At 42.5% G+C, this 25,159-nt stretch overlaps 2 protein-coding genes across 4 annotated transcripts; one reads left to right on the forward strand and one right to left on the reverse strand.

Moving 5' to 3' along the window:
• Nucleotides 1–930: 930 nt before the first annotated feature.
• On the reverse strand, nucleotides 931–8,010 carry LOC112226564 (eukaryotic translation initiation factor 3 subunit F). The gene is made up of 8 exons (XM_024390964.2): nucleotides 7,863–8,010; nucleotides 3,152–3,222; nucleotides 2,966–3,045; nucleotides 2,631–2,768; nucleotides 2,055–2,146; nucleotides 1,756–1,892; nucleotides 1,391–1,504; nucleotides 931–1,111 (listed from the first exon to the last, which is right to left on the reverse strand). The coding sequence occupies exons 1-8, from the start codon at nucleotides 7,972–7,974 to the stop codon at nucleotides 1,034–1,036; spliced, it is 822 nt and encodes a 273-aa protein (XP_024246732.1). The 5' UTR covers nucleotides 7,975–8,010; the 3' UTR covers nucleotides 931–1,033.
• A 270-nt stretch (nucleotides 8,011–8,280) lies between these two features.
• Nucleotides 8,281–24,792, forward strand: LOC112226562 (G protein-activated inward rectifier potassium channel 3). 3 transcript variants are annotated; one of them, XM_024390961.2, is made up of 8 exons: nucleotides 8,281–8,775; nucleotides 10,410–10,814; nucleotides 11,269–11,479; nucleotides 12,182–12,383; nucleotides 19,438–19,630; nucleotides 22,111–22,308; nucleotides 22,698–22,828; nucleotides 23,379–24,792. In XM_024390961.2, the coding sequence occupies exons 2-8, from the start codon at nucleotides 10,526–10,528 to the stop codon at nucleotides 23,649–23,651; spliced, it is 1,497 nt and encodes a 498-aa protein (XP_024246729.1). In that variant the 5' UTR covers nucleotides 8,281–8,775; nucleotides 10,410–10,525; the 3' UTR covers nucleotides 23,652–24,792. The 3 variants fall into 3 exon arrangements, with proteins under 3 accessions (XP_024246729.1, XP_024246730.1, XP_024246731.1); XM_024390962.2 differs by having other exon boundaries at nucleotides 8,281–8,695; XM_024390963.2 differs by having other exon boundaries at nucleotides 8,281–8,507.
• The last annotated feature ends 367 nt before the right edge of the window (nucleotides 24,793–25,159 follow it).

Consider the following 25,159-nt stretch of genomic DNA (forward strand, 5'->3'; position numbering starts at 1 on the left):
AATACAATTGCCATTTTGCACACACTCAAACTTAGTGAAACCCACTTCCTCAGATCATAATACTGTAATAGTTTATTAGATAATGACAGCAGGGTTTGCATGCCAGCTATTATAATACACTTTGTGGCGGATGGCTTTCAGGGTACTCAAGGACATTGAAGAGGCTCAAAGTAATTTGTTAAACAGTATATGATAATTATATTACAACACAGCTGCATTGATCCGACTAGGATGAGAATGTCAACACTTGTTAAAGGTATCCCCTCGATACTAATTCTATTCATGGTAACGATGGGGGAAAGGACTGAACTGTTTGTGAAGTTCACTAAACGGTTTAAAAATCAAAATTCAAAGAAATTAATGTATGCATGCATGAACTAAGTTTCATTGATGTTGAGCTCAGTCAAAGAAATCTTCCGTAAAAGGAGGGTCTGAGGCATAAATAGGATGTACATAAAATCAGATACAAAAAATACGACTATTATCTCAATGTGCATCCCAAATTGTTACTGGGAATTCTGCAGACCCCTCTGACCATCTAGTCCTCAGAATTCATTCATCCTGTCCCATATTCTGTCCTCTCCCTGGCCATGACCCGGGTTGCCTAGGAAACAGCGGGGACCTCACCATGCAAGGGAACAGGCCTGAGCTCTTCAGTGCCACCTTGTGGACAAGATAGATTTCATCCTAGGGACTGGTGAAGTGGCAACTAATCTGAATACAGTATGAGCTCTATTTGTATTTCTTGTGACAACACCCATAGAAGGAAATAGAATTCACTCAAGCAAATGTACCTCCCCTTTTCCAGAAATTAAAAGGACCCTACAACTACACATGCATTGTCCTATTCAGGACATTGTGGAATTGGTAAATAAAGTGTCTTAGTTAGAAGACATTACTTCAGTTATAAAAGCAACCGTAGCAATTAGGTACTGTTATAACACCTTTATTAATTTGAGCTTAAGAATATACACAAAAAATGAAATACAACTCCAAAAAAGAAAAGAAATAAACAAACCCAATCCCCCAATGCTCAGAGTACCACGATTTTTTCGTTCAAGGCGATCTGTGCTTGAGTCAGATTCGATAGATAGGTCACCATCAACAGGTCCTGCAAATAGTAAAAGGTATACATTTACACAAACGTCATGAGGACTAGGGACAAATACAGTATGTTTTAGAGCTGTTCAACTGAATCAATTCTACAGCTCAGGTGCTGTACGTACTGAGTGTCTCAGAGTCGGAGTGCTGATTTTAGAACAGCTCCACGCAGTCCATGTAATCGTATTCATTCATTGTGATCTAAAAGCCTAAACTGATGCTAAAATCAGCACTCGTACTCTGAGACACTTGATAAAAACAGGCCCATATCCAAAGGAGGCATACTCACGTTGATGTTGGAGTTGAGCATGGTCTCAAAGTCCTCTGCTGTGATCTTAGGAACTTTGTTGACCAGATCCATCAGGTAACGCCCAACACTGTTATCGGCTGTCTGTTTACCAGACTGAAACAGCCACAGAGAGAAAAGTATTTCAGAAAACTAAGCTATGTAAACGTCACTGTAAACACTACCCAGAGCTGTCTATAACATATCATGCAGCTGACATCTACACACAGATCACTCCAATAGCAATGCAAACAGAGACTACTGACTGAGAACCCGAGCACTACGGGCCCTAGTCAAAAGTAGTGCACAACATAGGGAATAGGGTGCAATGTGGCATCCCCATTTATAGGCTCTGTGTATGTACTCACCAACACATCCTCTATGTAGGTCAGTACCGTGGCCAGCATGTCCTGAACCCGGCCAGCAGCCCCGCCAACCTGGCAGAGGTCAGAGGTCAGTCCATTGGTGGTGTTAGGAGCATCTCTCGTCCTCTCGAGAAGGTCAACTGAAATATAAAGACCATTATTTACCATTTATCAAGGGGTGTTCCATTCCACCTCCAATGTAACATATGACATAAAAAATAAACTATGTCCAAGAAAGGCACAAATTGGGACATAGAAAAGTTAAATGGACAGAAAACATGGCAAAGAGAGAACATTCTTACTGCCTATCCTCTCGGTGTCGTAATACTTGTATTTCACACTCAGAGGGGTGAACATCACACCGACTGTCTTTCCCAGCACACCCATCTGGGCACTGTCAGAGGAAACAAAGCAACGGAATAATAATTATTAATTTAATGTATAAAGCAGGGATCCCCTTTGTGAAAGCAAATTCATCAGGAACCCCCTCAATCAGAACAACTCAAGTGATATAAAAAATATCATAAAGGAGTTTTACGATGACCCTGTGCAGTGCATTTTTTTCAAACCCATTTCCTGAAATTCTACACATTTTGTCATGGGTAGAGATGTTTTGTTGTTGCAGCTTTCACATTAATATCCAGCAATTCTACACATTTTGCCATGAGGACAAGAGAAAACATTGCAGTTTTAAAGCTTAAATGGGAGAATATATTAATTATTGAGTTGAAATATATATAATTGGTGGAGTACTGTGGATACCAATACCCTTGTGAGCCTCCCAGACCATGTTGAAATTAATTGCGTCAGCAATAGCTTCTATTGGACAAACAAGTAATGAGACAGCAGTGCGACTGGTTGTGAGGGAAGTCACTGACCTGAGGTAGGCGCGGATGTTCATCTTGCCACTCTGCAGGGCCGTGTCCATGGTCAGGTGAATGGGGTTTGTGGCCTCTCGGCTGTAATACTCATGGATCAGCACAGAGTGTTCCGTAATCTCAAAGCCAGTGGCATACCTGATGAAGGAGAATGGTTTCACTTTGGAGCAGAGTTCTAACTCCAGCATAGGCTTTTGGACACAGAACCACATTTTATTTTAGGGAATGTACCTATTCCATTAGATTGAATACATTACATTGGGTCATTAATTGTTAGTACTGGCATGAGACAAAAGCTTCACTGGATGGGAGTAGGAAAACATTGGCCTACTCACCATCCGACGATGACCTCGCTGGGTGACACCCTCTTATGGAGCTCATACATGTTCTTGGCGAACTCCATGTCAACAGCAACCTGTCACCATCACAAAGAATAGAAGTGACACTTCTAGTTTCACATGTACCAACTTTACTAATTTCTATGTTACAGAGATCGATAGATAGCATCCGTTTCTACTCACCTCATCTTCAGACTCATTGTGGGGGACAGAGAAACAGTTGGTGACCTCAACAGAGTGCTTGTCAATGGTACCTTAGTGACACAAGAATGCAACAAGTTATCATACTATTGTGTTTATGGGGACAAATAAGTTCAACTACTTCAAGTCCTTCTGTTCACCTGACTTAGAATTCCTCACAATCAAATGTCAACTGCATTATCTACCAAGAGAATTCTCTTCCGATTATAATCACACCCTAAATTCTATCAGCATATCGATTGTGCTACCAGGGCCGGTAAAAACCCTGGATCATTGTTATATGCGTCGCGGAAGTTAGAATAAGGCCCTCCCCACCCTCCTTTTGGAAAAGCTGAACATGACTCCATTTTGTTGCTCCCTGCCTTTAGACAGAGACTAAAACAGGAAGCTCCCGCGCTCAGGTCTGTTCAACGCTGGTCCGACCAATCTGATTCCACGCTTAAAGATTGAAGCAATCACGTGGATTGGGATATGTTCCGCATTGCGTCAAACAACAACATTGATGAATACGCTGATTCGGTGAGCAAGTTTATTAGCAAGTGCATCGGCGATGTCGTACCCAGAGCAACTATTAAAACATTCCCAAACCAGAAACTGTGGATTAATGGCAGCATTCGCCCGAACCACTGCTTTCAAACAGGGCAAGGTGACCAGAAACATGACCGAAAACAAACCGTGTAGCTATTCCCTCCGCAAGGCAAACAAACAAGCTAAGCGTCAGTATAGATACAAAGTAGTCCCAATTCAACGGCTCGGACAATAGTAGTATGTGGCTGGGTCTACAGTCAATCACTGATTACAAAAAGAAAACCAGCCACGTCACGGACCAGGATGTCTTGCTCCCAGACAGACTAAACAGCTTCTTTGCTCGCTTTGAGGACAGAGCCACTGATACGGCCCGCTACCAAAACCTGCGGACTCTCCTTCACTGCAGCCGACGTGAGTAAAACATTTAAACGTGTTAACACCCGCAAGGCTGCAGGCCCAGATGGGATCCCCAGCCGCGTCCTCAGAGCATGCGCAGACCAGCTGGCTGGTGTGTTTACGGACATATTCAATCAATCCTTATCCCAGTCTGCTGTTCCCACATGCTTCAAGAGGGCCAGCATTGTTCATGTTCCCAAGAAAGCTAAGGTAACTGAGCTAAACGACTACCCCGTAGCACTCACTTCCGTCATCATGAAGTGCTTTGAGAGACTAGTCAAGGACCATATCACCTCCACCCTACCTGACACCCTAGACCCACTCCAATTTGCCAATAGGTCCAAACGACACAATCGCACACTATCCTAACCCATCTGGACAAGAGGAATGCCTATGTGAGAATGCTGTTCATCGACTACAGCTCAGCATTTAACACCATAGTACCCTCCAAACTCATCATCGCCCTGTGCAACTGGGTCCTGGACTTCCTGACGGGCCGCCCCCCCAGGTGGTGAGGGTAGTTAACAACATCTCCACCCCACTGATCCTCAACACTGGGGCCCCACAAGGGTGCATTATGAGCCCTCTCCTGTACGCCCATGACTGCGTGGCCATGCACGCCTCCAACTCAATCATCAAGTTTGCAGACGACACTACAGTGGTAGGCTTGATTACCAACAACGACGAGACAGCCTACAGGGAGGTGAGGGCCCTCGGTGTGTCAGGAAAATAACCTCACACTCAACGTCAACAAAACAAGGAGATGATCGTGGTCTTCAGGAAACAGCAGAGGGAGCACCCCCCCTATCCACACCGATGGAACAGTAGTGGAGAGGGTAGTAAGTTAAGGTTCTCAGCGTATACATCACGGACAAACTGAATTGGTCCACCCACACAGACAGCGTGGTGAAGGCGGCGCAGCAGCGCCTCTTCAACCTCAGGAGGCTGAATAAATTTGGCTTGTCACCAAAAGCACTCAAACTTTTACAGATGCACAATCGAGAGCATCCTGTCGGGCTGTATCACCGCCTGGTACGGAAACTGCTCCACCCACAACCGTAAGGCTCTCCAGAGGGTAGTGAGGTCTGCACAACGCATCACCGGGGGAAAACTACCTGCCCTCCAGGACACCTACACCACCCGATGTCACAGGAAGGCCGTAAAGATCATCAAGGACAACAACCACCCAAGCAACTGCCTGTTCACCCCGCTATCATCCAGAAGGCGAGGTCAGTACAGGTGCATCAAAGCAGGGACCGAGAGACTGAAAAACAGCTTCAATCTCAAGGCCATCAGACTGTTAAACAGCCACCACTAACATTGAGTGGCTGTAGCCAACATACTGACTCAACACCAGCCACTTCAATATTGGAAAAATTGCTGTAAAATTTGTATCACTTAATATGTTTACATACCCTACATTACTCATCGCATATGTATATACTGTGCTCGATACCATCTACGGCATCTTGCCTATGCCGTTCTGTACCATCACTCATTCATATATCTTATCTAAGGTAGTTGTGAAATTGTTAGGTTAGATTACTCATTGGTTATTACTGCATTGTCGGAACTACAAGCACAAGCATTTCGCTACACTCGCATTAACATCTGCTAACCATGTGTATGTGACAAAAAAAATGTGATTACTAACTAGCTAGCAACGTTTCAACTAAAAAACATTTGTAGCATAGAGAAGCTAAAACATTAGAATAAATGAGCTTTGGTAGCTAGTTAGGGAGCTATAATTGTCAAGATGTGAGACTGACAGGCACTAGCTAGCGAGACATGCCGCTGTAGCTAGCAACTAGCTAGCGAGACATGCCGCTGTAGCTAGAAACTAGCTAGCGAGACATGCCGCTGTAGCTAGAAACTAGCTAGCGAGACATGCCGCTGTAGCTAGAAACTAGCTAGCGAGACATTCCGCTGTAGCTAGAAACTAGCTAGCGAGTACCTAGGTATCTGGCTAGACTCAATGCCATACAACACTCCTTCCGTGGCCTCCAACTGCTCTTAAACGCTAGTAAAACCAAATGCATGCTTTTCAACTGTTCGCTGCCAGCACCCGCACGTCCGACTAGCATCACCACCCTGGATGGTTCCGACCTAGAATATGTGGACATCTATAAGTACCTAGGTGTCTGGCTAGACTGTAAACTCTCCTTCCAGACTCATATCAAACATCTCCAATCTAAAATCAAATCTAGAGTCAGCTTTCTATTCCGCAACAAAGCCTCCTTCACTCACGCCGCCAAACTTACCCTAGTAAAACTGACTATCCTACCGATCCTCGACTTCGGCGATGTCATCTACAAAATTGCTTCCAACACTCTACTCAGCAAACTGGATGCAGTTTATCACAGTGCCATCCGTTTTGTCACTAAAGCACCTTATACCACCCACCACTGCGACTTGTATGCTCTAGTCGGCTGGCCCTCGCTACATATTCGTCGCCAGACCCACTGGCTCCAGGTCATCTACAAGTCCATGCTAGGTAAAGCTCCGCCTTATCTCAGTTCACTGGTCACGATGGCAACACCCATCCGTAGCACGCGCTCCAGCAAGTGCATCTCACTGATCATCCCTAAAGCCAACACCTCATTTGGCCGCCTTTTGTTCCAGTTCTCTGCTGCCTGTGACTGGAACGAATTGCAAAAATCGCTGAAGTTGGAGACTTTTATCTCCCTCACCAACTTCAAACATCTGCTATCTGAGCAGCTAACCGATCGCTGCAGCTGTACATAGTCTATCGGTAAATAGCCCACCCATTTTTACCTACCTCATCCCCATACTGTTTATATTTATTTACTTTTCTGCTCTTTTGCACACCAATATCTCTACCTGTACATGACCATCTGATAATTTATCACTCCAGTGTTAATCTGCAAAATTGTAATCATTCGCCTACCTCATGCCTTTTGCACACAATGTATATAGACTCTTTTTTTTCTTCTACTGTGTTATTGACTTGTTAATTGTTTACTCCATGTGTAACTCTGTGTTGTCTGTTCACACTGCTATGCTTTATTTTGGCCAGGTCGCAGTTGCAAATGAGAACTTGTTCTCAACTAGCCTACCTGGTTAAATAAAGGTGAAATAAAAATAATTTAAAAAATAAAATTAAAAAACCTGCCGCTGTAGCTAGAAACTAGCTAGCGAGACATGCCGCTGTAGCTAGAAACTAGCTTGCGAGACATGCCGCTGTAGCTAGAAACTAGCTAGCGAGACATACCACAATTGGCTAGCGAGACATACCGCTGTAGCTAGCAACTAGCTAGCGAGATATACCGCTGTAGCTAGAAACTAGCTAGCGAGATATACCGCTGTAGCTAGAAACTAGCTAGCGAGATATACCGCTGTAGCTAGAAACTAGCTAGCGAGATATACCGCTGTAGCTTGAAACTAGCTAGCGAGATATACCGCTGTAGCTAGAAACTAGCTAGCGAGATATACCGCTGTAGCTAGAAACTAGCTAGCGAGACATACCGCTGTAGCTAGACACTAGCTAGCGAGACATACCGCTGTAGCTAGAAACTAGCTAGCGAGACATACCGCTGTAGCTAGCAAGACATACCGCTGTAGCTAGCAACTAGCTAGCGAGATATACCGCTGTAGCTAGACACTAGCTAGCGAGATATACCGCTGTAGCTAGACACTAGCTAGCGAGACATACCGCTGTAGCCAGAAACTAGCTAGCGAGACATGCCGGATTCACTGCGCTTCGAATACATTTTCTTTATAGCTACGTTTCGGAATAAATGTAATGTACCAAGCAAGGTTCCAATCACACGACTCGCTCCCTCATTTCTCCGTTCGTATGAGTCACCGATGGAGGCGAGAACGACAGGGTGAATTTTCACCACTGGTCCGTACACCGACATCTTGAGAAATAAAATAAAATATTACACTTACGGTAGTTTTATATGCAAGTATTGAAAGGTGCGTCACCTGCTGCATTGGAGTTCGCATTGCACATAGAGGCGACGCAATATGAAAAAACACTTAATTAAAGTAGTAGACTATAATACATGTGATTAACAATTAAATGCATCGGAAGACCAATTAATTTAGAAAAATACTATCGATTCGTTTATTTTAAATGATGCTAGGCAATGTGGCTGTCCAGGAGAAAAACATAGTTTGTTTCACATTAAATTGATATGAATTCATTAATTTCCTAAACGTCATCCTCCACAACACGAACACCCGTATGGTCTTCTGCAAGCCTATTGAAGAATAGTGACGGTGATGACGACAGCATCCCCTCGACCGTCACGTCCATGATCTAACACCTGCACAGTTTAAGTGCTTAATACAACTCTATCGGACGCGGATCGTTGGTGCTGCTTGCACTGTCTATACCCAATGATCTGTATAGACGAACTGCCACCATCTTAAAATCTTTGAAAACAAAGTAGGAAAATACAATAATTGGCTATTTGTCAATACTAAAGGGATTTTTCTATAATTAGCCCGCTTCCAATTGAGGATAACATCTAAAAAATAAAAAACAGTCGTTTGGTTGGGGTTGCCTTTGTTTCCTGGTGAGAGAGGAAAGACTGAACTGATGCTTCGTCGAACACCCGATCATCAGAGTTGATGGTAAACATAAAAAATGGGTAGAATTGAACCTAAGCGGACGATCTCCGAGGCTCACTATTGGACCATCGACTCATCTATCTGTAAGGTCCTTATAAATAAAGCGATGGGATAAAATATATGATTATATCTTGAAGGTAGCGCTTTAGGCATCCATTTTAACATGAAACACGATGATTATTCATATTAGAATGACATTTGCCTGATTGCTGTTTTGTGTTCTTATAGCTATGTATTACAGAATACATTAAAAGTGGCATTGTACATTTTCTGAGTAAGAATAGCCTTCTTACTCCGTCAAAATATTCCTGTAATTCATTGTGTCCCATAACAGACAGACATCTATGACACACACAGACACACACACACACTCCCCTCCCCATTATAGTATTACCTATTCCATAAATATAGATTATTAGACTGAAAGTAATGGGATAGGTTGAGTAGATAACGTAGATAAGGACAGACATCCCAGTATGCAAAATGACGTTGAAAATACTTATTTTCCAGACATTGAAGTTACGCTCATTTTAGGTTCTGAGTGGAAGGTGAAAATACGCATTTTCCGGATGTTGAAAATACGTATTTTCTGGATGTTGAAATGAGGTTAATTTTTGGTTCAGAATGAAAGTTGAAAAGACGTTAATTTACAAACATTGAAAATACTTATTTTTTGGTCATTGATTCTATGGCCAAATTTCAACTGCACACACATTCTCAATGAAGTAAACATTATAGCCCAATAAGAATGTTTAAATCCATGACGAAAGAGGAGCCAATTGAAGATTGTAATGTAAAATATTAATTATTGCTCCTGTTTGTTAGCTTATTCTAAAGCTTTAAAACTTGCCACGATTGTGTTCAAAGGAGTCTAACCTAACAAATAAACCAACAGACCACGGACTAACAACATTCTGAGTAACGGTTAACAAAAAAATATTGCTATGACTGTGATATGTTGTTTGTTCAATGCACTGAGTCGCTCTGGAGTGTCTGCTGAATGACCAAAATGTCAATGTGAAAACAGAAAAAATCTGTCCTAATCATAAACATCTAGTGTTTCACAAATGTAAATAGCACAGTACAGTTCAGTACAGTAGAGCACAGTGCGGTACAGTAAAGTAGAGTTTTATCTAGTATAGTAGAGCAGTACAGTAGAGTTTAATTCAATACAGTACAGTAGAGTTTAATTCAGTACAGTATAGTACAGTACAGTTTAGTTCAGTAGAGTACATTCGACTAAAGTAGTGTACAATACAGCACATTATACCGTACTATACTCTAATATGCTCTACTGTACTGAGCACAGTAGAGTAGACGTCTATGATTGGTTCATATTTTGTCCGGTTTAAAAAATAAATAAAAAAGACGGCCGGTCTGGACAGGACCAAAATAAGATGCCCAAAAGACATCGGCGTTGGTCAGTACTTATGGGTTGGGTATTGAGGACAATTTAGTGAGGGACATATTCTGCTCCCCAAATGGCACCCTCCCCAAATGGCACCCTAGCTCCTTTTTACCCTAGCTCATAGGGAATAGGGTGCCATTTGGGATACAGTTAATCAGTATAGTGAAGGACATCAGTTCTGCTCAACACTAGCCCTACAGTCCCTTTAGAATTTTTTTACTGAAAGCAGAGCACTTTAAATACCCCACTATTCTATGATCTCACAATAATAATTTGAATCAATTTCCCCATCCTTGTTTTGTTTCCCAGGACCTTGACAGACAGAACCCGATTGATTAAACAGTCAATAACCATCAGACAGAGTCTGCCATAGGAATACATCGAGGACCCAGGAACACAAACACACACACACACCATCATTCCTGATGGCGCTTGAGAACTCTGTTTTCACCTTGAGCCCCGAGTCCCTCTCTCCCCCCGTGGTGGAGAAAGGGAAGGTGCAGGTGGAAGAGGCTTCCGAGGTGATGGTGTCCACCGGAGTGTTTCATGTGTCCGAGGAACTGGGCCATGTGGTTACGACAGATACCGCCCATCCCTCCGCTAACAGATCGTGGAAGTCCAAGCTGGCAGAGAGGCAGGCAAATGCAGCATCTGATGAGTATGTTAAGAAGCTGCCTCGGGTGATGGAGAAGGAGAGGGGCAGATTTGGCTGGGGTGAGTAGTAGTGCTGTTAACTTTAATTGTGTCCCATATGGCACCCTATTGGCATCCCATAGGGCTCTGGTCAAAAGTAGTGCACTATATAGGGAATACGGTGCCACAGTAGTCTGCAGATAGGGGGTTATTGACTATGCACTCTACTATTTTTCTCTCCCTCCCCCCTTCACACTTACACATTGCGTATTGGCCGAACATGTGTATTTTCTCCCTCCCTATTCTCCTTCCACAGTTTCACCTCCTCCTCCAGCATCTCTTCCTCCTACTCCTGTGCAAAATGGCTGTTCCTTTGGTTTCTCCCTCAGTGATTTGGATATTCTCACAACAACCCCTCTGTCTTCTTATTACTAAGTCCCTTTAGTTCTACTGTCGATATGTCAATGTAGTCTTTCTCATCTATCTGACTCTCTCTCTGTCGCTCTCTCTTTCTCTCTGTCTCTTCTCTCTCCAGCTAAGAGACGTAAGAGGCAGCGCTATGTGGAGAAGAATGGCAGATGTAACGTGTCGCATGGCAACATGAGGGAGACGTACCGTTATCTGACAGATATCTTCACCACCCTGGTGGACCTCAACTGGCGCTGCTCTCTCTTCGTCTTCGTTATGGCCTACGCCATCACCTGGCTCTTCTTTGGAGCCATCTGGTACCTGATAGCTTACCTCAGGTGAGAGAGACAGAAAGCAGGCTAGGACAGCACTCATACGGAGCATGCCAGGGGACACTTGGGATGCGTCCCAAATGACACTCTATTCCCTATTATCCGCTCAGACTCACACACTTTTTAGTATGAGTCCCAAATGGCACCCTATTCTCTAAACACCCTATTCCCCTATGGGCCCTGGCCAAAAGTAGTGCACTAGGGAGGAGGGTGCCATTTCAGACACATCCATGGTATCTCTGTCTGAGAAAATCACTCTAGATCAGGGGTCCCCAATTACATTCAGCTGTGGGCCGATTTGTCTTTGAGCGGACAGTCTGGAGCCCAGAACATAGTGATAAATCATTTGAACACTGCAAATTTACCGCAAGAATCCCAAACAGATAAAGTATTTGACAAAAACAGTATAATTTCAAACCTTGATTACATTGGGAAACAATCACATACAGTATGCATTTAGGCGTACAGTCTTTTATGTCCAACAATGAAAATTATGAAAAATAATAATTCCATTTTGCTCTGAAAACTTGAGGGCCAAATAAAATCACTGCCTATTGGGAAACCCTGCTCTAGATGATGCAATGTCTTCTCTGTAAAGCAAGTGGAAGTATATTAGTCAATGGATAGTTTTTTCACATCCTACATTTTTGTCACCTCTTTGCTTCTCCCTCTCTCTCCCCTTCACTCTCCCTCCTGCCTCCCACCCAGAGGGGATCTAGATCATCTGGAGGATGAGACATGGACACCGTGCGTCAACAACGTGAACGGATTCATCTCGGCCTTCCTCTTCTCCATCGAGACAGAGACCACCATCGGTTACGGCTACCGTGTCATCACTGACCAGTGTCCAGTGGGCACCATGCTGCTCCTGCTCCAGGCCATACTGGGATCTATGGTCAACGCCTTCATGGTGAGACTCATGGACTGCATCTCAAAGGGCACCCTAATCCCTATATAGTGCTCTACTTTTGACCAGAACCCTATATAGTACAATAATTTTGACCAGAGCCCTATGTAGTGCACAAATTTTGACCAGATCCCTGAGGCTTCCCCTCAAAACATTTGAAGAAAAAAAGAAACAATTATTTATGTGTCGTTTCTCTTTGTTTCATGATTTTCATTCAATTCACAAGAGGCTGAATGTATCTCATCAGATAAAGCATCCAAGCGAGCGAAGCAGCGCCCCTCTGTCTCTGTATTTGTAGCCCATCTATTTGAAGCTGTTTGGTCAAAAAGGGTAGAACATTGTTGCTGCCCATTTTTTTATATATTTTTTTATTTCACCTTTATTTAACCAGGAAGGCCAGTTGAAAACAAGTTCTCATTTACAACTGCGACCTGGCCAAGATAAAGCAAGGCAGTGCGACAAAAAACAAAAACACGGAGTTACACATAAACAAATGTACAGTCAATAACACAATAGAAAATCAGTGTGTGCAAATGTAGAAGAGTAGGGATGTAAGGCAATAAATAGGCCATAGAGGCGAAATAATGACAATTTAGCATTAACACTGGAGTGATAGATGTGCAGATGATGATGTGCAAGTAGAGATACTGGTGTGCAAAAGAGCAAGAGGGTAAATAACAATATGGGGATGAGGTAGTTGGGTGTGCTATTTACAGATGGGCTGTGTACAGGTGCAATGATTGGTAAGCTGCTCTGACAGCTGATGCTTAAAGTTAGTGAGGGAGATATAAGACTCCAGCTTCAGTGATTTTTGCAATTCGTTCCAGTCATTGGCAGCAGAGAACTGGAAGGAAAGGCAGCCAAAGTAAGTGTTGGCTTTGGGGATGACCAGTGAAATATACCTTCTGGAGCGCGTGCTACGGGTGGGTGTTGCTATGGTGACCAGTATGCTGAGGTAAGGCAGGCTTTACCTAGCATAGACTTGTAGATGACCTGGAGCCAGTGGGTTTGGCGACGAGTATGTAGTGAGGGCCAGCCAACGAGAGCATACAGGTTGCAGTGGTGGGTAGTATATGGGGCTTTTGTGACAAAACAGATGGCACTGTGATAGACTAGATCCAGTTTGCTGAGTAGAGTGTTAGAGGCTATTTTGTAAATTACATCGCCGACGTCAAGGATTGGTAGGATAGTCAGTTTTACGAGGGTGTTTGGCAGCATGAGTGAAGGAGGCTTTTTTACAAAATAGGAAGCCGATTCTAGATTTAATTTTGTATTGGAGATGCTTAATGTGAGTCTGGAAGGAGAGTTTACAGTCTAACCAGACACCTAGGTATTTGTAGTTGTCCACATATTCTAAGTCAGAACCGTCCAGAGTAGTGATGCAAGTCGAGCAGGAGGGTGTGGGCAGCAATCGGTTGAAGAGCATGCACTTATTCATTTAAAAGCAATTGGAGGCCTCGGAAGTAGTGTTGTATGGCATTGAAGCTCGTTTGGAGGTTTGTTAACACAGTGTCCAAAGAAGGGCCAGAAGTATACAGAATGGTGTCGTCTGCGTAGAGGTGGATCAGAGAATCACCGGCAGCAAGAGCGACATCATTGATGTATACAGAGAAAAGAGTCGGCCTGAGAATTGAACCCTGTGGCACACCCATAGAGACTGCTAGAGATCCGTACAACAGGCCCTCCGATTTGACACACTGAACTCTATCTGAGAAGTAGTTGGTGAACCAGGCGAGGCAGCCATTTGAGAAGCCAAGGCTATTGAGTCAGCCGATAAGAATGCGGTGATTGACAGAGTCGAAAGCCTTGGCCAGGTAGATGAAGATGGCTGCACAGTACTGTCTTTTATCGATGGCGGTTATGATATTGTTTAGGACCTTGATCGTGGCTGAGGTGCACCCATGACCAGCTCAGAAACCAGATTGGATAGTGGAGAAGGTACGGTGGGATTCGAAATGGTCGGTGATCTGTTTGTTAACTTGACTTTCGAAGATTTTAGAAAAGCAGAGCAGGATGGATATAGGTCTATAAGTTTTGGTCTAGAGTGTTTCCCCCTTTGAAGAAGGGGATGACCGCGGCAGCTTTCCAATCTTTGGGTATCTCAGACGATACGAACAAGAAGTTGAATAGGCTAGTAATAGGGGTTGCAACAATTACGGCGGATAATTTTAGAAAGAGAGGGTCCAGATTGTCTAGCCCAGCTGATTTGTAGGGATCCAGATTTTGCAGCTCTTTCAGAACATTAGCTGTCTGGATTTGGGTGAAGGAGAAGCTGTGGGGTGGGGCTTGGGCAAGTTGCTGCAGGGGGTGCTGAGATGTTGGCCGGGGTAGGGATAGCCAGGTGGAAAGCATGACAGCATAACAAAAGCATGAAAGCATAACATTGAATGCAAGGGAAGCCAATGAGCATTTGGTGTCCCTTGATAAAAAAATAAAAAAAATAATAGCCAATCAGAGTTAAGCTAAACTGAATGAGCTCAACTGTGAATGGTCCTGGAACAAAAAAAGTGTCAAGGGAAGCCAGTTTGGATTTGGCTTCACACCAGTCACATCAAAAGCAAAATGTCATTGACAGAAACACTTGAAACACACATCTCGTTGTGTTGCTGTCCTCTGGTGGCTAGCTACCTAGCTAACATGGTCCCTTTCCTAAATTAGCCATGAGTTAGGGATTTGGACTTGTGGAGTTATAATTAATTCTCCGTTCTGGCCAATGATTATAACGTTGGTTACCCCTGGCCTGAGAGGATGGAAATTCATTATGTAACTAGATGTAGAAGGCTAATGTTAGCTAGCTGGCTCATCGTTGCCCATGAAAGAAAGCTAGGCTAGCGAGCAAGCATGTAGACTAGGACAACAAAAACTAAAACCGTGTACTGTATGACAGAGTCATAGACCGTTTCATCAACATGAAATGGAGGAGGATGGCATTGGCGTTTCTCTACAATTAGAGTGAGTCAACGTGTTTTTCTACTTGCACGAACACACACACACAGAAATCAGAAACATGGACAGCCACATCATATTTAGCTTACGTTAATTAGACTAAATTGTTTTTGGTATCTTTTAGCTGTTATTGTATAAGACAAAGTAAATGATGTTGAAGATGAAATGGTGCTGGTATAATGGATGCAACTTCTGTTTTCTTTGTGACTTGTGGGAATTCCCTATTGTTCTAAATCAATAGTTGTTTAACAGTCCTAAAATGTCAGGAACATTAACTTGCTTGACCATGCTGTAGGTCATGTAACTGTTTGTCACGTGCAATATGCTTTGTGGACTCCACTGGACAGAGGTTGCTCTCCGGTTTTGTGATGAAACAAAGGTATGGTTGACTTCATTCTTCCACGGTGTCTTCTTATTTTCTTAGCCTTAGGCTTATATATCACAGTGGCAAGGCATATGAACTAACAGGTTATAGAGTAAACAATGCAATTATCACAACACGTAGGTTGTGTGTGGGGGGTGTGTGTACTAAACTAACATATGGAATTGTTTTAAGATGGTTATACCATGGATCGTGTTATATTTTATCAAAATTATTTCCGATTTTTATCAAAAATATTTAAGAAAATATTGAACTTTGCCTTCACTACTATAGCCCATAGATACGCATTGAATAACACATTCATAAATAGTCAAAAAGACAGTCAAAGTATAATAAGGAATAAGGTTTTGAAATGTCTGTCTGATATCTAGGAGATATTAGCAAGCTCAGAAAATATTTTATTTTTTTGGACACATATTTAACCCCTTATTTTGGTGGTACAAAACTACCTCCATACTTCCATTCATTTGTATGGGTTTCCTTCAAAATGGAGAACAACATCGTGTTCGTGAGAGTCTCCCCTTTCCATAGTGGGTCATATTAGTTTGTAGCTCAAAAAGTTTGGACGCTACAGACAGAAGTTGGCACATCAGCGTTACCGACTTAAGACGAGTCCTGTGACACTTGTGGGCGTCGTAGAGCAAAACGGATAACACCATGTCTCATTGTCTGACAAACACAGCTGAAGCTGGGTCACCTTCCACTGCAGAAGGCCGACATAGGCAGATGCTGTGGATTGAGACACAGCCCATGCAAAAAACCTGATACAGTATCTCTAGCTTAAACTGACGGATTATGAAGGATTTGTTTTTGTTATGTTACTTAGATTGACTCACGTGCATTAATAGACTCTTAAGGTTGAATTTCAAATCATTTCTGGGTAACAATTAAGTACCTTACTGTGATTGTTTTAAATCAAAATGCTCAAAAAGAAACCAAAATAGCTTCTTAGCAAAAGATACATTTCTCAAGCTAGAATGTTGCTAGGACTGTCTGGGAGTGGTCTTATTGGGGAGGGAAAATTAAAACTAGCTGTTATTGGGAGAGAGTTTTGGAACTCTCTTTTTTATTGGTCTATTAACTGATTTACCGCCTGGTTATGACACCAGGCAGACCAAAACTTCATCCCACCAAAACAGGCTGAAATTTTAGTCTGTCTTTTCAAAGAGCATTATCATAATGTTTACAATTTCATAGTATTATTCCAAACTCAGAGTCAGTGGTGTAGTGGAAGGTTTACGCAGGTATATGCCGTAGACCCACTTTTTTTGTGGGCATTACGTATACCCATTTTTTAATCCCCACGATGCGTATCCAAGTAGTGTAGTGGAGGTATATGCAGCATCAACGAATAAGGCTGATGGAACAGATCACAATGTTTTGCTTAAAATGTGGATAAATTATTATTTCTTCACATTTTAAGCACAGCAATTTGCACACGGAGGTAGGCCTTTGTGCAAATGTTCCAAAATACAATGTGCAGGAAAATGCGCGCTATCATGGACAGAGATGGGAATATCATTAAAAATATAGAAAGAGCGGAGATCTAAAGATGCAACAACTATCATGGACAGAGATGGGAATATCATTAAAAATATAGAAAGAGCAGAGATCTAAAGATGCAACAACTATCATGGACAGAGATGGGAATATCATAAAAAATATAGAAAGAGCAGAGATCTAAAGATGCAACAACTATCATGGACAGAGATGGGAATATCTTTAAAAATATAGAAAGAGCAGAGATCTAAAGATGCAACAACTATCATGGGCTGCTAATCTGACAAGGATAATGCCTTTGGATGCTAGACAAGGAAAGAAAGTTGATTTGAAAACCAATAGAACAAGAGCACATATGAGGAAATATTTATAAAATAATTGCTTCCACGTTTCTATGGTTGAATTTTGGCTATAGGCTACTTTGTAACAAGAAGTAAAACATGCCTCATAATATGAGGTAAAACGCCCAGGTTTCAAACAATTAAGGAACAGAAGAAATATAGCGATGCTAACAGTAAGCCTAACCATCTTCTGGTAGATGGAAAGGCTTTTCCAAAAACCTTCTCAATTAAATGTTAAAGGGAAACTTAAAATGTTAACTTCATATGTGAAAATGGCGCATTTCTATGCTTTGTAGTAAAAAAAGATAGAGGACAATAAGTGTTTTCAATGAGATCATCAAACAATTAGGAGATAATTAGGAGGAAATTAGTAGGCAATGCCTACTCATAATTGGTTAAAATCACACGACTCACACCGATGATGTCATTGGAAACACACCTTTCTCTATCTTTTTTTACTACAAAACATAGAAACGCGCAATTTTCACCTACAGTACCTTATGTTGATGTTGGGGTGGTGCTGGCAGAATCATATTGTGATTGTTTGCATCAAACCAGTGACCATGTGTTTTGCAAACTCCCTCTCATGTGCGCTACAGAAACACAGCAAACCAAACAACAGTGCTACATGCCTGCACAGTTGAATTAAATGGTAGGCCTAACTACAATCAAAAATGTACATTTCTTAGATTTTCCCAGACCTCAAAAGTGGTCTCCTGATGTGGTTTAAACATTGTTGTGGACAAAGAACATCCTATTTAGTTTTTTTTCTATATTACAAAGTGTAACATTGAAAGCGAAAACCTTAAAAAATTTGAAAATCTGTGAGTATCTGACTCAGTTGATAGTCTCTATTTCAATAGTAGACCACTATTAGCCTACAAAATCAGTGGAGGCTGTTGAGGTTGGATGGCTAATAATAATGTCTGGAACGGAGCAAATGGAATGGCATCAAACACATGTAAACCATGTGTTTGACGTATTTGATACCATTACACTTATTCTGATCCAACCATTCCTCCCCAATTAAGGTGCCACCAACCTCCTGTTGCCTACTTGCACAGTATTGCTTGGGTTGGCCTGGCTGTGAAAGACCAATATGGGATTTATCATTTTAGGTCATTCAGAGTGTATGTCACTATTTGTCATTTTTTTTATTTTTCACACAGGGCACCTTTCCTTCACTGGACTGGCCGTTTGGGGTTTTTGGGGCAAAATTTGAGAAGTATACCCACGTCTCCAGGCACCACTGCACCACTGCTCATAGTGTGGAAATATACATTGAGTGAACAGAACAGTAGAAACACCTTCCTAATATTGAGTTGCACCCCCTTTTGCAGCCTCAATTTGTTGGGGCATGGACTACAAGCCTTCAAAGGTGTTCCACAGGGATGCTGGCCCATTTTGACTCCAATGCTTCCCACAGTTGTGTTAAGTTGGCTGGATGTCCTTTGGGTGGTGGACCATTCTTGATACACACGGGAAACTGTTGAGCATGAAAAATACAGCAGCATTGCAGTTCTTTACTAACTCAAACCAGTGCGCCTGGCACCTATAGCCATACCCCGTTCAAAGGCACTTAAATATTTTGTCTTGCCCATTCACCTTCTGAATAGCACACTATTACAATCCGTGTCTCAGTTGTCTCGAGCCTTAAAAATCCTTCTTTAACCGGTCTCCTTCCCTTCATCTACACTGATTGAAGAGGATTTAACAGGCGACATCAATAAGTGATCATAGCTTTCACCTGGATTCACCTGGTCCGTCTATGTCATGGAAAGAGCATGTGCTACTAATGTTTTGTACACTCAGTGTATATAAAACACAGGAAATCACTTTTTGACTGCACTGGACCTTTAAGTAATCTTTTTCTTCATCTTTTGATCAGGTGGGCTGTATGTTTGTGAAGATCTCTCAGCCCAATAAGCGAGCAGAGACCCTGGTTTTTTCTAAGAATGCAGTGATCTCTCTGAGAGATGACAAACTGTGTTTGATGTTCCGGGTGGGGGACCTGCGCAGCTCCCACATTGTAGGGGCCAACATGAGGGCCAAACTCATCAAGTCTAAACAGACTCAGGAAGGTGAGGCTAACATACCATCCATCGCCATACAAGGTCTGCATCCCAAATGGCACCCTATTCCCTATATAGTGCACTACTTTTGGTCAAAAGTAGTGCACTGTATGGGGAATAGGGTACCATTTGGGATGCAGGTATATCTTTTCACATAATCTGTTTCTGTATATTATGGAAGCTTTTGGAAAGTATTCAGACCCCTTTACTTTTTAAATTTTGTTACGTTACAGCGTTATTCTAAAATTGATTAAATTATATATTTTTTCTCATTATTCTACACACAATAGCCCATAATGACAAAGTAAAAACAGGTTTTAGAAATGTTTGAACATTTATTGAAATGAAAAAAACTGAAATACCTTATTTAAGTAAGTATTCAAACCATTTGCTATAAGACTCAAAATTGAGCTCAGGTGCATCCTGTTTCCTTTGATCATCCTTGAGATGTTTCTACGATTTGATTGGAGTCCACCTGTGGTCAATTCAATTGATTGGACATGATTTGGAAAGGCACACACCTGTCTATATAAGGTTCCACAGTTGACAATGCATGTCAGAGCAAAAACCAAGCCATGAGGTCGAAGGAATTATCCGTAGAGCTCCGAGACAGTATTGTGTCGAGGCACAGATCTGGGGAAGGGTTCCAAAACAATTCTGCAGCATTGAAGGTCCCCAAGAACACAGTGGCCTTCATCATTCTTAAATGGAAGTAGTTTGGAACCACAAAGACTCTTCCTAGAGCTGGCCGCCTGGCCAAACTGAGCAATCTGGGGTGAAGGGCCTTTGTCAAGGAGTTGACCAAGAACCAGATGGTCACTCTGACAGGGCTCCAGAGTTCATCTGTGGAGATGGGAGAACCTTCCAGAAGGACAACCATCACTGCAGCACTCCACCAATCAGGCCTTTATGGTAGAGTGGCCAGGCAGAAGCCACTCCTCATTACAAGTCACATGACAGCCCGCTTGGAGTTTGTCAAAAGGCACCTAAAGGACTCACAGACCATGAGAAACAAGATTATCTGGTCTGATGAAACCAAGATTGAACTCTTTGCCAAGCGTCACATCTGGAGGAAACCTGGCACTGCTCATCACCTGGCCAATGCCATCTCTATGGTGAAGCCTGGTGGTGGCAGCATCATTCTGTGGGGATGTTTTTCAGCTGCAGGGACTTGGAGACTAGTCAGGATCGATAGAAAGATGACCAGAGAAAAGTAAAGAGAGATCCTTGATGAAAATCTGTTCCAGAGCGGTCAGGACCTCAGACTGGGGCGAAGGTTCACCTTCTAACAGGACATCGACCCTAAGCACACAGCCAAGACAACGCAGGAGTGGCTTCAGGACAAGATAGAGGAAATCTGCAGAGAAGAATTGGATAAACTCCCCAAATCCAGGTGTGCCAAGCTTGTAGCGTCATAGTCAAGAAGACTCGAGGCTGTAATCGCTGCCAAAGGTGCAACAAATTATTGAGTAACGGGTTTGAATACTTATGTAAATGTGATATTTACATAAGAATTAGCAAAATGTTATAAAAAAGTTTTTACAATCCTGTCTCAGAGCTCCGCTGGGAATTCCTTCGACCTCATGGCTTGGTTTTTGCTGCACTGTCAACTTTGGGAACTTATGTAATGTTTTCAACCTCGTGTTGCGTTTCAGGGTCACGACTAGTCATAAACCTTGGCTGCAGCGTGTTTTATACCCCAGGGTAGGAAGGGCATTCCCATCTTTATGACACGTTCTCTGGGTTCCCTGGGGCGTAGCTAGTTACGAGGCAAGGTATTATAAATTGCTATGATCTCGTTTAGACAACTAAAATCAGTCTTATCGTCACTAAAACATTCTCTTTTATCTGGATATTTTCTACACAACAAAGTTTGTAAACATCACATACACATTATGAAAACTCTTCAAGTTAGAATGTTTTCGTTATAAGGTCTTCATTTAACTTTTAATAACATAACAAAATCAACATTCATTTTCATATTACATCTATCATTGTCACCACCATTTTGGCTGATGAAATATAACGTCACAAAGTTCATTTATTGCATGTTACAGTTCTGAGGTAGATTCTCCATAAGGCCCAAACAGACATTCCAGTCCCAAACAGTCGTGTCCCCCCCCCCTCATCAAGGCAAAGGGTGGCTACTTTGAAGAATCTCAAATCTCAAATATATTTTGATTTGTTTAACACTTTTTTGTTTTGTACATGATTCCATTTGTGTAATTTCATAGTTTTGATGTCTTCACTATTATTCTACAATGTAGAAAATAGTCAAATTTAATAAAAACCCTTGAATGAGTAGTTGTGTCCAAACTTTTTACTGGTACAGTATATGCATATTTCCTGGTCACAGATTAATCCTAGTCCTGGACTGAAAACCTAGACCTGAAGGTCTTATAAGTCACTTCTCACCTGCTCTCTCGTGCTCCCTCTCTCCTCATCTCGCCCTGCCTCTCCATTTCTCCCCCTCTCGCCCGCCTCTCCAGGTGAGTTTATCCCTCTGGACCAGACAGACATCAGTGTCGGTTTTGAGACAGGGGACGACCGCCTGTTCCTGGTGTCTCCACTGGTCATCTCCCACGAGATTGACCACCACTCGCCCTTCTGGGACATGTCTCAAGGCCAGCTGGAGAAAGACGACTTCGAAATGGTCGTCATCCTGGAGGGAATGGTGGAGGCCACTGGTTAGTCCATGATCATGTTCTCATGATCTATTATGAGACTGTGGTATAGTGTGGTGCACACACAGAGATCCTGCAGACACACACACACACACACACACACACACACACACACACACACACACACACACACACACACACACACACACACACACAGTGAATTATATGATACCTATGGGTGCACCATGCTTTGAAAGTGGAAGTGACTTCACCGCCCACTGAGAAAATATTTGCTTAGTCATCATAGTAGCTGAAGGTGAGCTGCCAGGGAAGGTTAATACAGTATGTGTTCTCACTATGGGGGTGTGTGTGTGTGTGTCTGTGTGTGTGTGTGTGTGTGTGTGTGTGTGTGTGTGTGTGTGTGTGTGTGTGTGTGTGTGTGTGCGCCCCAGGTATGACGTGCCAGGCGCGGAGCTCTTACCTGGCAGATGAGGTCCAGTGGGGTCACAGGTTCAGCCCTATGATGTCACTGGCCGAAGGGTTCTTTGACATCGACTATGGCGCCTTCCATCAAACCTTAGAGGTAAGAACACACAAACACACGACACTCCAGAAAGAGGAAAGGCTGAAAGCAGCAAGGGCCGCGGTGTGTTGGGGCTCCCGAGTGGTGCAGCGGTCTAAGGCACTGCATCTCAGTGCATGAGGCGTCACCATAGTCCCGGGTTCGTATCCAGGCTGAATCACATCTGGCCGTGATTGGGAGTTCCATAGGGCGGCGCACAATTGGCCCAGTGTCGTCTGAGTTTGGCCAGGATAGGCCATCATTGTTAATAAGAATTTGTTCTTGACTGACTTGCCTAGTTAAATAAAGGTTAAATAAATAAATAAGTGTTAGCGATCACATGCTGGATGCGGTGGCGATTCAACATGTGGAAATAAACCGCTGCTTTTAATCATGTACCTGGCTATGTGCATCACTACCACTAGAACAAAACAATACAGTTTAACCGTTTGCCCCTCTGGTGTGTTTCCTCTTTTACTCTTGTCATGTCACAAATTATTTTACCCTGATTTTGAAAGTCTTCTTTCAAGTTGTGTCTGATAACTGCAGCTCATACCTATTTTTCCCTTAGGTGGACACACCCTCCTGCTCAGCGCACGAACTCTCATTGGCTGCGGCCCGATTGGAGGCTCATCTGTATTGGTCGATCTCCAGTAAACTGGATGAAGAGAAATGGGAAGGATCTTCTCTGACCAACCAATCAGGAAAGCAGCTAGACAATGGAAAAGGAGGGGTTGTTGGTCCCACATTTATTGTCGGAGAGATCACTAGAATACAAGAGCAGTCAGGACCAGGAGAGTTGAATGGTTGTGTCACCACCGACCAGTCAGAATCGGAGGCCTAAAGTAGATCTGGTAGAGTTCCAAAATGGCACCCTATCCCCTATACAGTGCATTACTTTTGACCAAAGCCCTGTACTATATAGGGAATAGGCTGCCATTTGGGACATACTTTCAATCAATGTCATGACAGGAGGACCCACAACTACAGTACTGTAAATGATTTTTAGCTAATGTATAATATACAGCCATAGAACATTTGTTCCCAAGGGAGAGATGGGTGGTTTAGAAAGGCTCATTGTTACTTCATTGCTTTGTTTAATAACACTGACTAGAAATGACAAATTATATCAATTACATTTTGTCTTTATGATATTTAATTCTTACCATGAGCATCTGTGCTACACTAGAATTATATTATATCTTCTATTGTTATTGCTCTAATCACCTCTGCCAATATACATGATATTAATTAATACACTGTTATTTCAAAGAATGAAGTATTGACAATTCTTAGTCAGGAAATAGGATGTTCAGCCAGGTAGGATACTGAAATGTTCAGAGACACAGAAAGAGCAGCTTGTTTTGGAACATTCTGGAATGTTCAGAGGCAGAAAGAGAAGCATGTCATGTGTTGGCTGAATGGGAGAGACAATGTTTAAAAAGGAAAGATGTATTACAGACAATGGGATAGTGTGATAGAAGAGACCACGTATGTTTTTCACTTTAACGTGTATAGAGGATACAAAGGAATAGATTGAAATGGTATCTCTAAATCTGTATCTCAAAAACAAAACAAGGATTGTTTTAAAAGATATATAGACGTGTACATTAAGAATGGATGACGTTAAAACAACCTCCGTTTTGTGACTCTAATAGATGTAAAATAATTTCTGTGTTCACTTAAATGTTCACATCACAAGTACTTTAGCTTTTCACTGACCCCATCCCAATAGGGTGAGTAGTGGAAGTAGTCATCTGACAAGTTTTGAGATAAAACCAAGCATTTGCTCTCTTGGGAATGTTTCAGTGCGCTTAAGTGGCACAATGAAATATCTTCTTTCGCCAGCCTCATAGGATTTAAGCACAACAATGTCCTGCTCAGCTCAGCCCAACCTCCTGCTTCTGCTGCTGTGTACATTTGTGAGCATTTTTAATATTGAAAAATTCATTCTATAAGAATTAATAAACTATATTCCACACCAACTTTCTTCATCTTTGCCCCTCACTTTTATCAATGTGGTCTTTATTGTACTTTTTCACTGTTAATCCTTTGGGGTATACTGTTTCACTGAACAATTTCACTTCTGTCTATCCATTTGTCCAACAATTTGTTTTGTGTGAGACAATCTGGGTTAGAGACTATTGGCAATACTTGACAAATCAGATGTTGCCAGTTCACTCAATGTGGCACAGCATCTGTGAGAAGAGACTAGTGTACCAGTTCACCAATCCCTAGGATGAAATCCCTATCTTGTCCTCACGATGGAACTGAAGAGCTCAGGCCTGTTGACTGGCACAGTGAGGGGTCCCCGCTGTTTCTTAGGCAACAGGGTCATGTTCAGGGAGATGG

This window comes from Oncorhynchus tshawytscha, linkage group LG28, assembly GCF_018296145.1.
Source record: "Oncorhynchus tshawytscha isolate Ot180627B linkage group LG28, Otsh_v2.0, whole genome shotgun sequence".
NCBI classification, from domain to species: domain Eukaryota; kingdom Metazoa; phylum Chordata; class Actinopteri; order Salmoniformes; family Salmonidae; genus Oncorhynchus; species Oncorhynchus tshawytscha.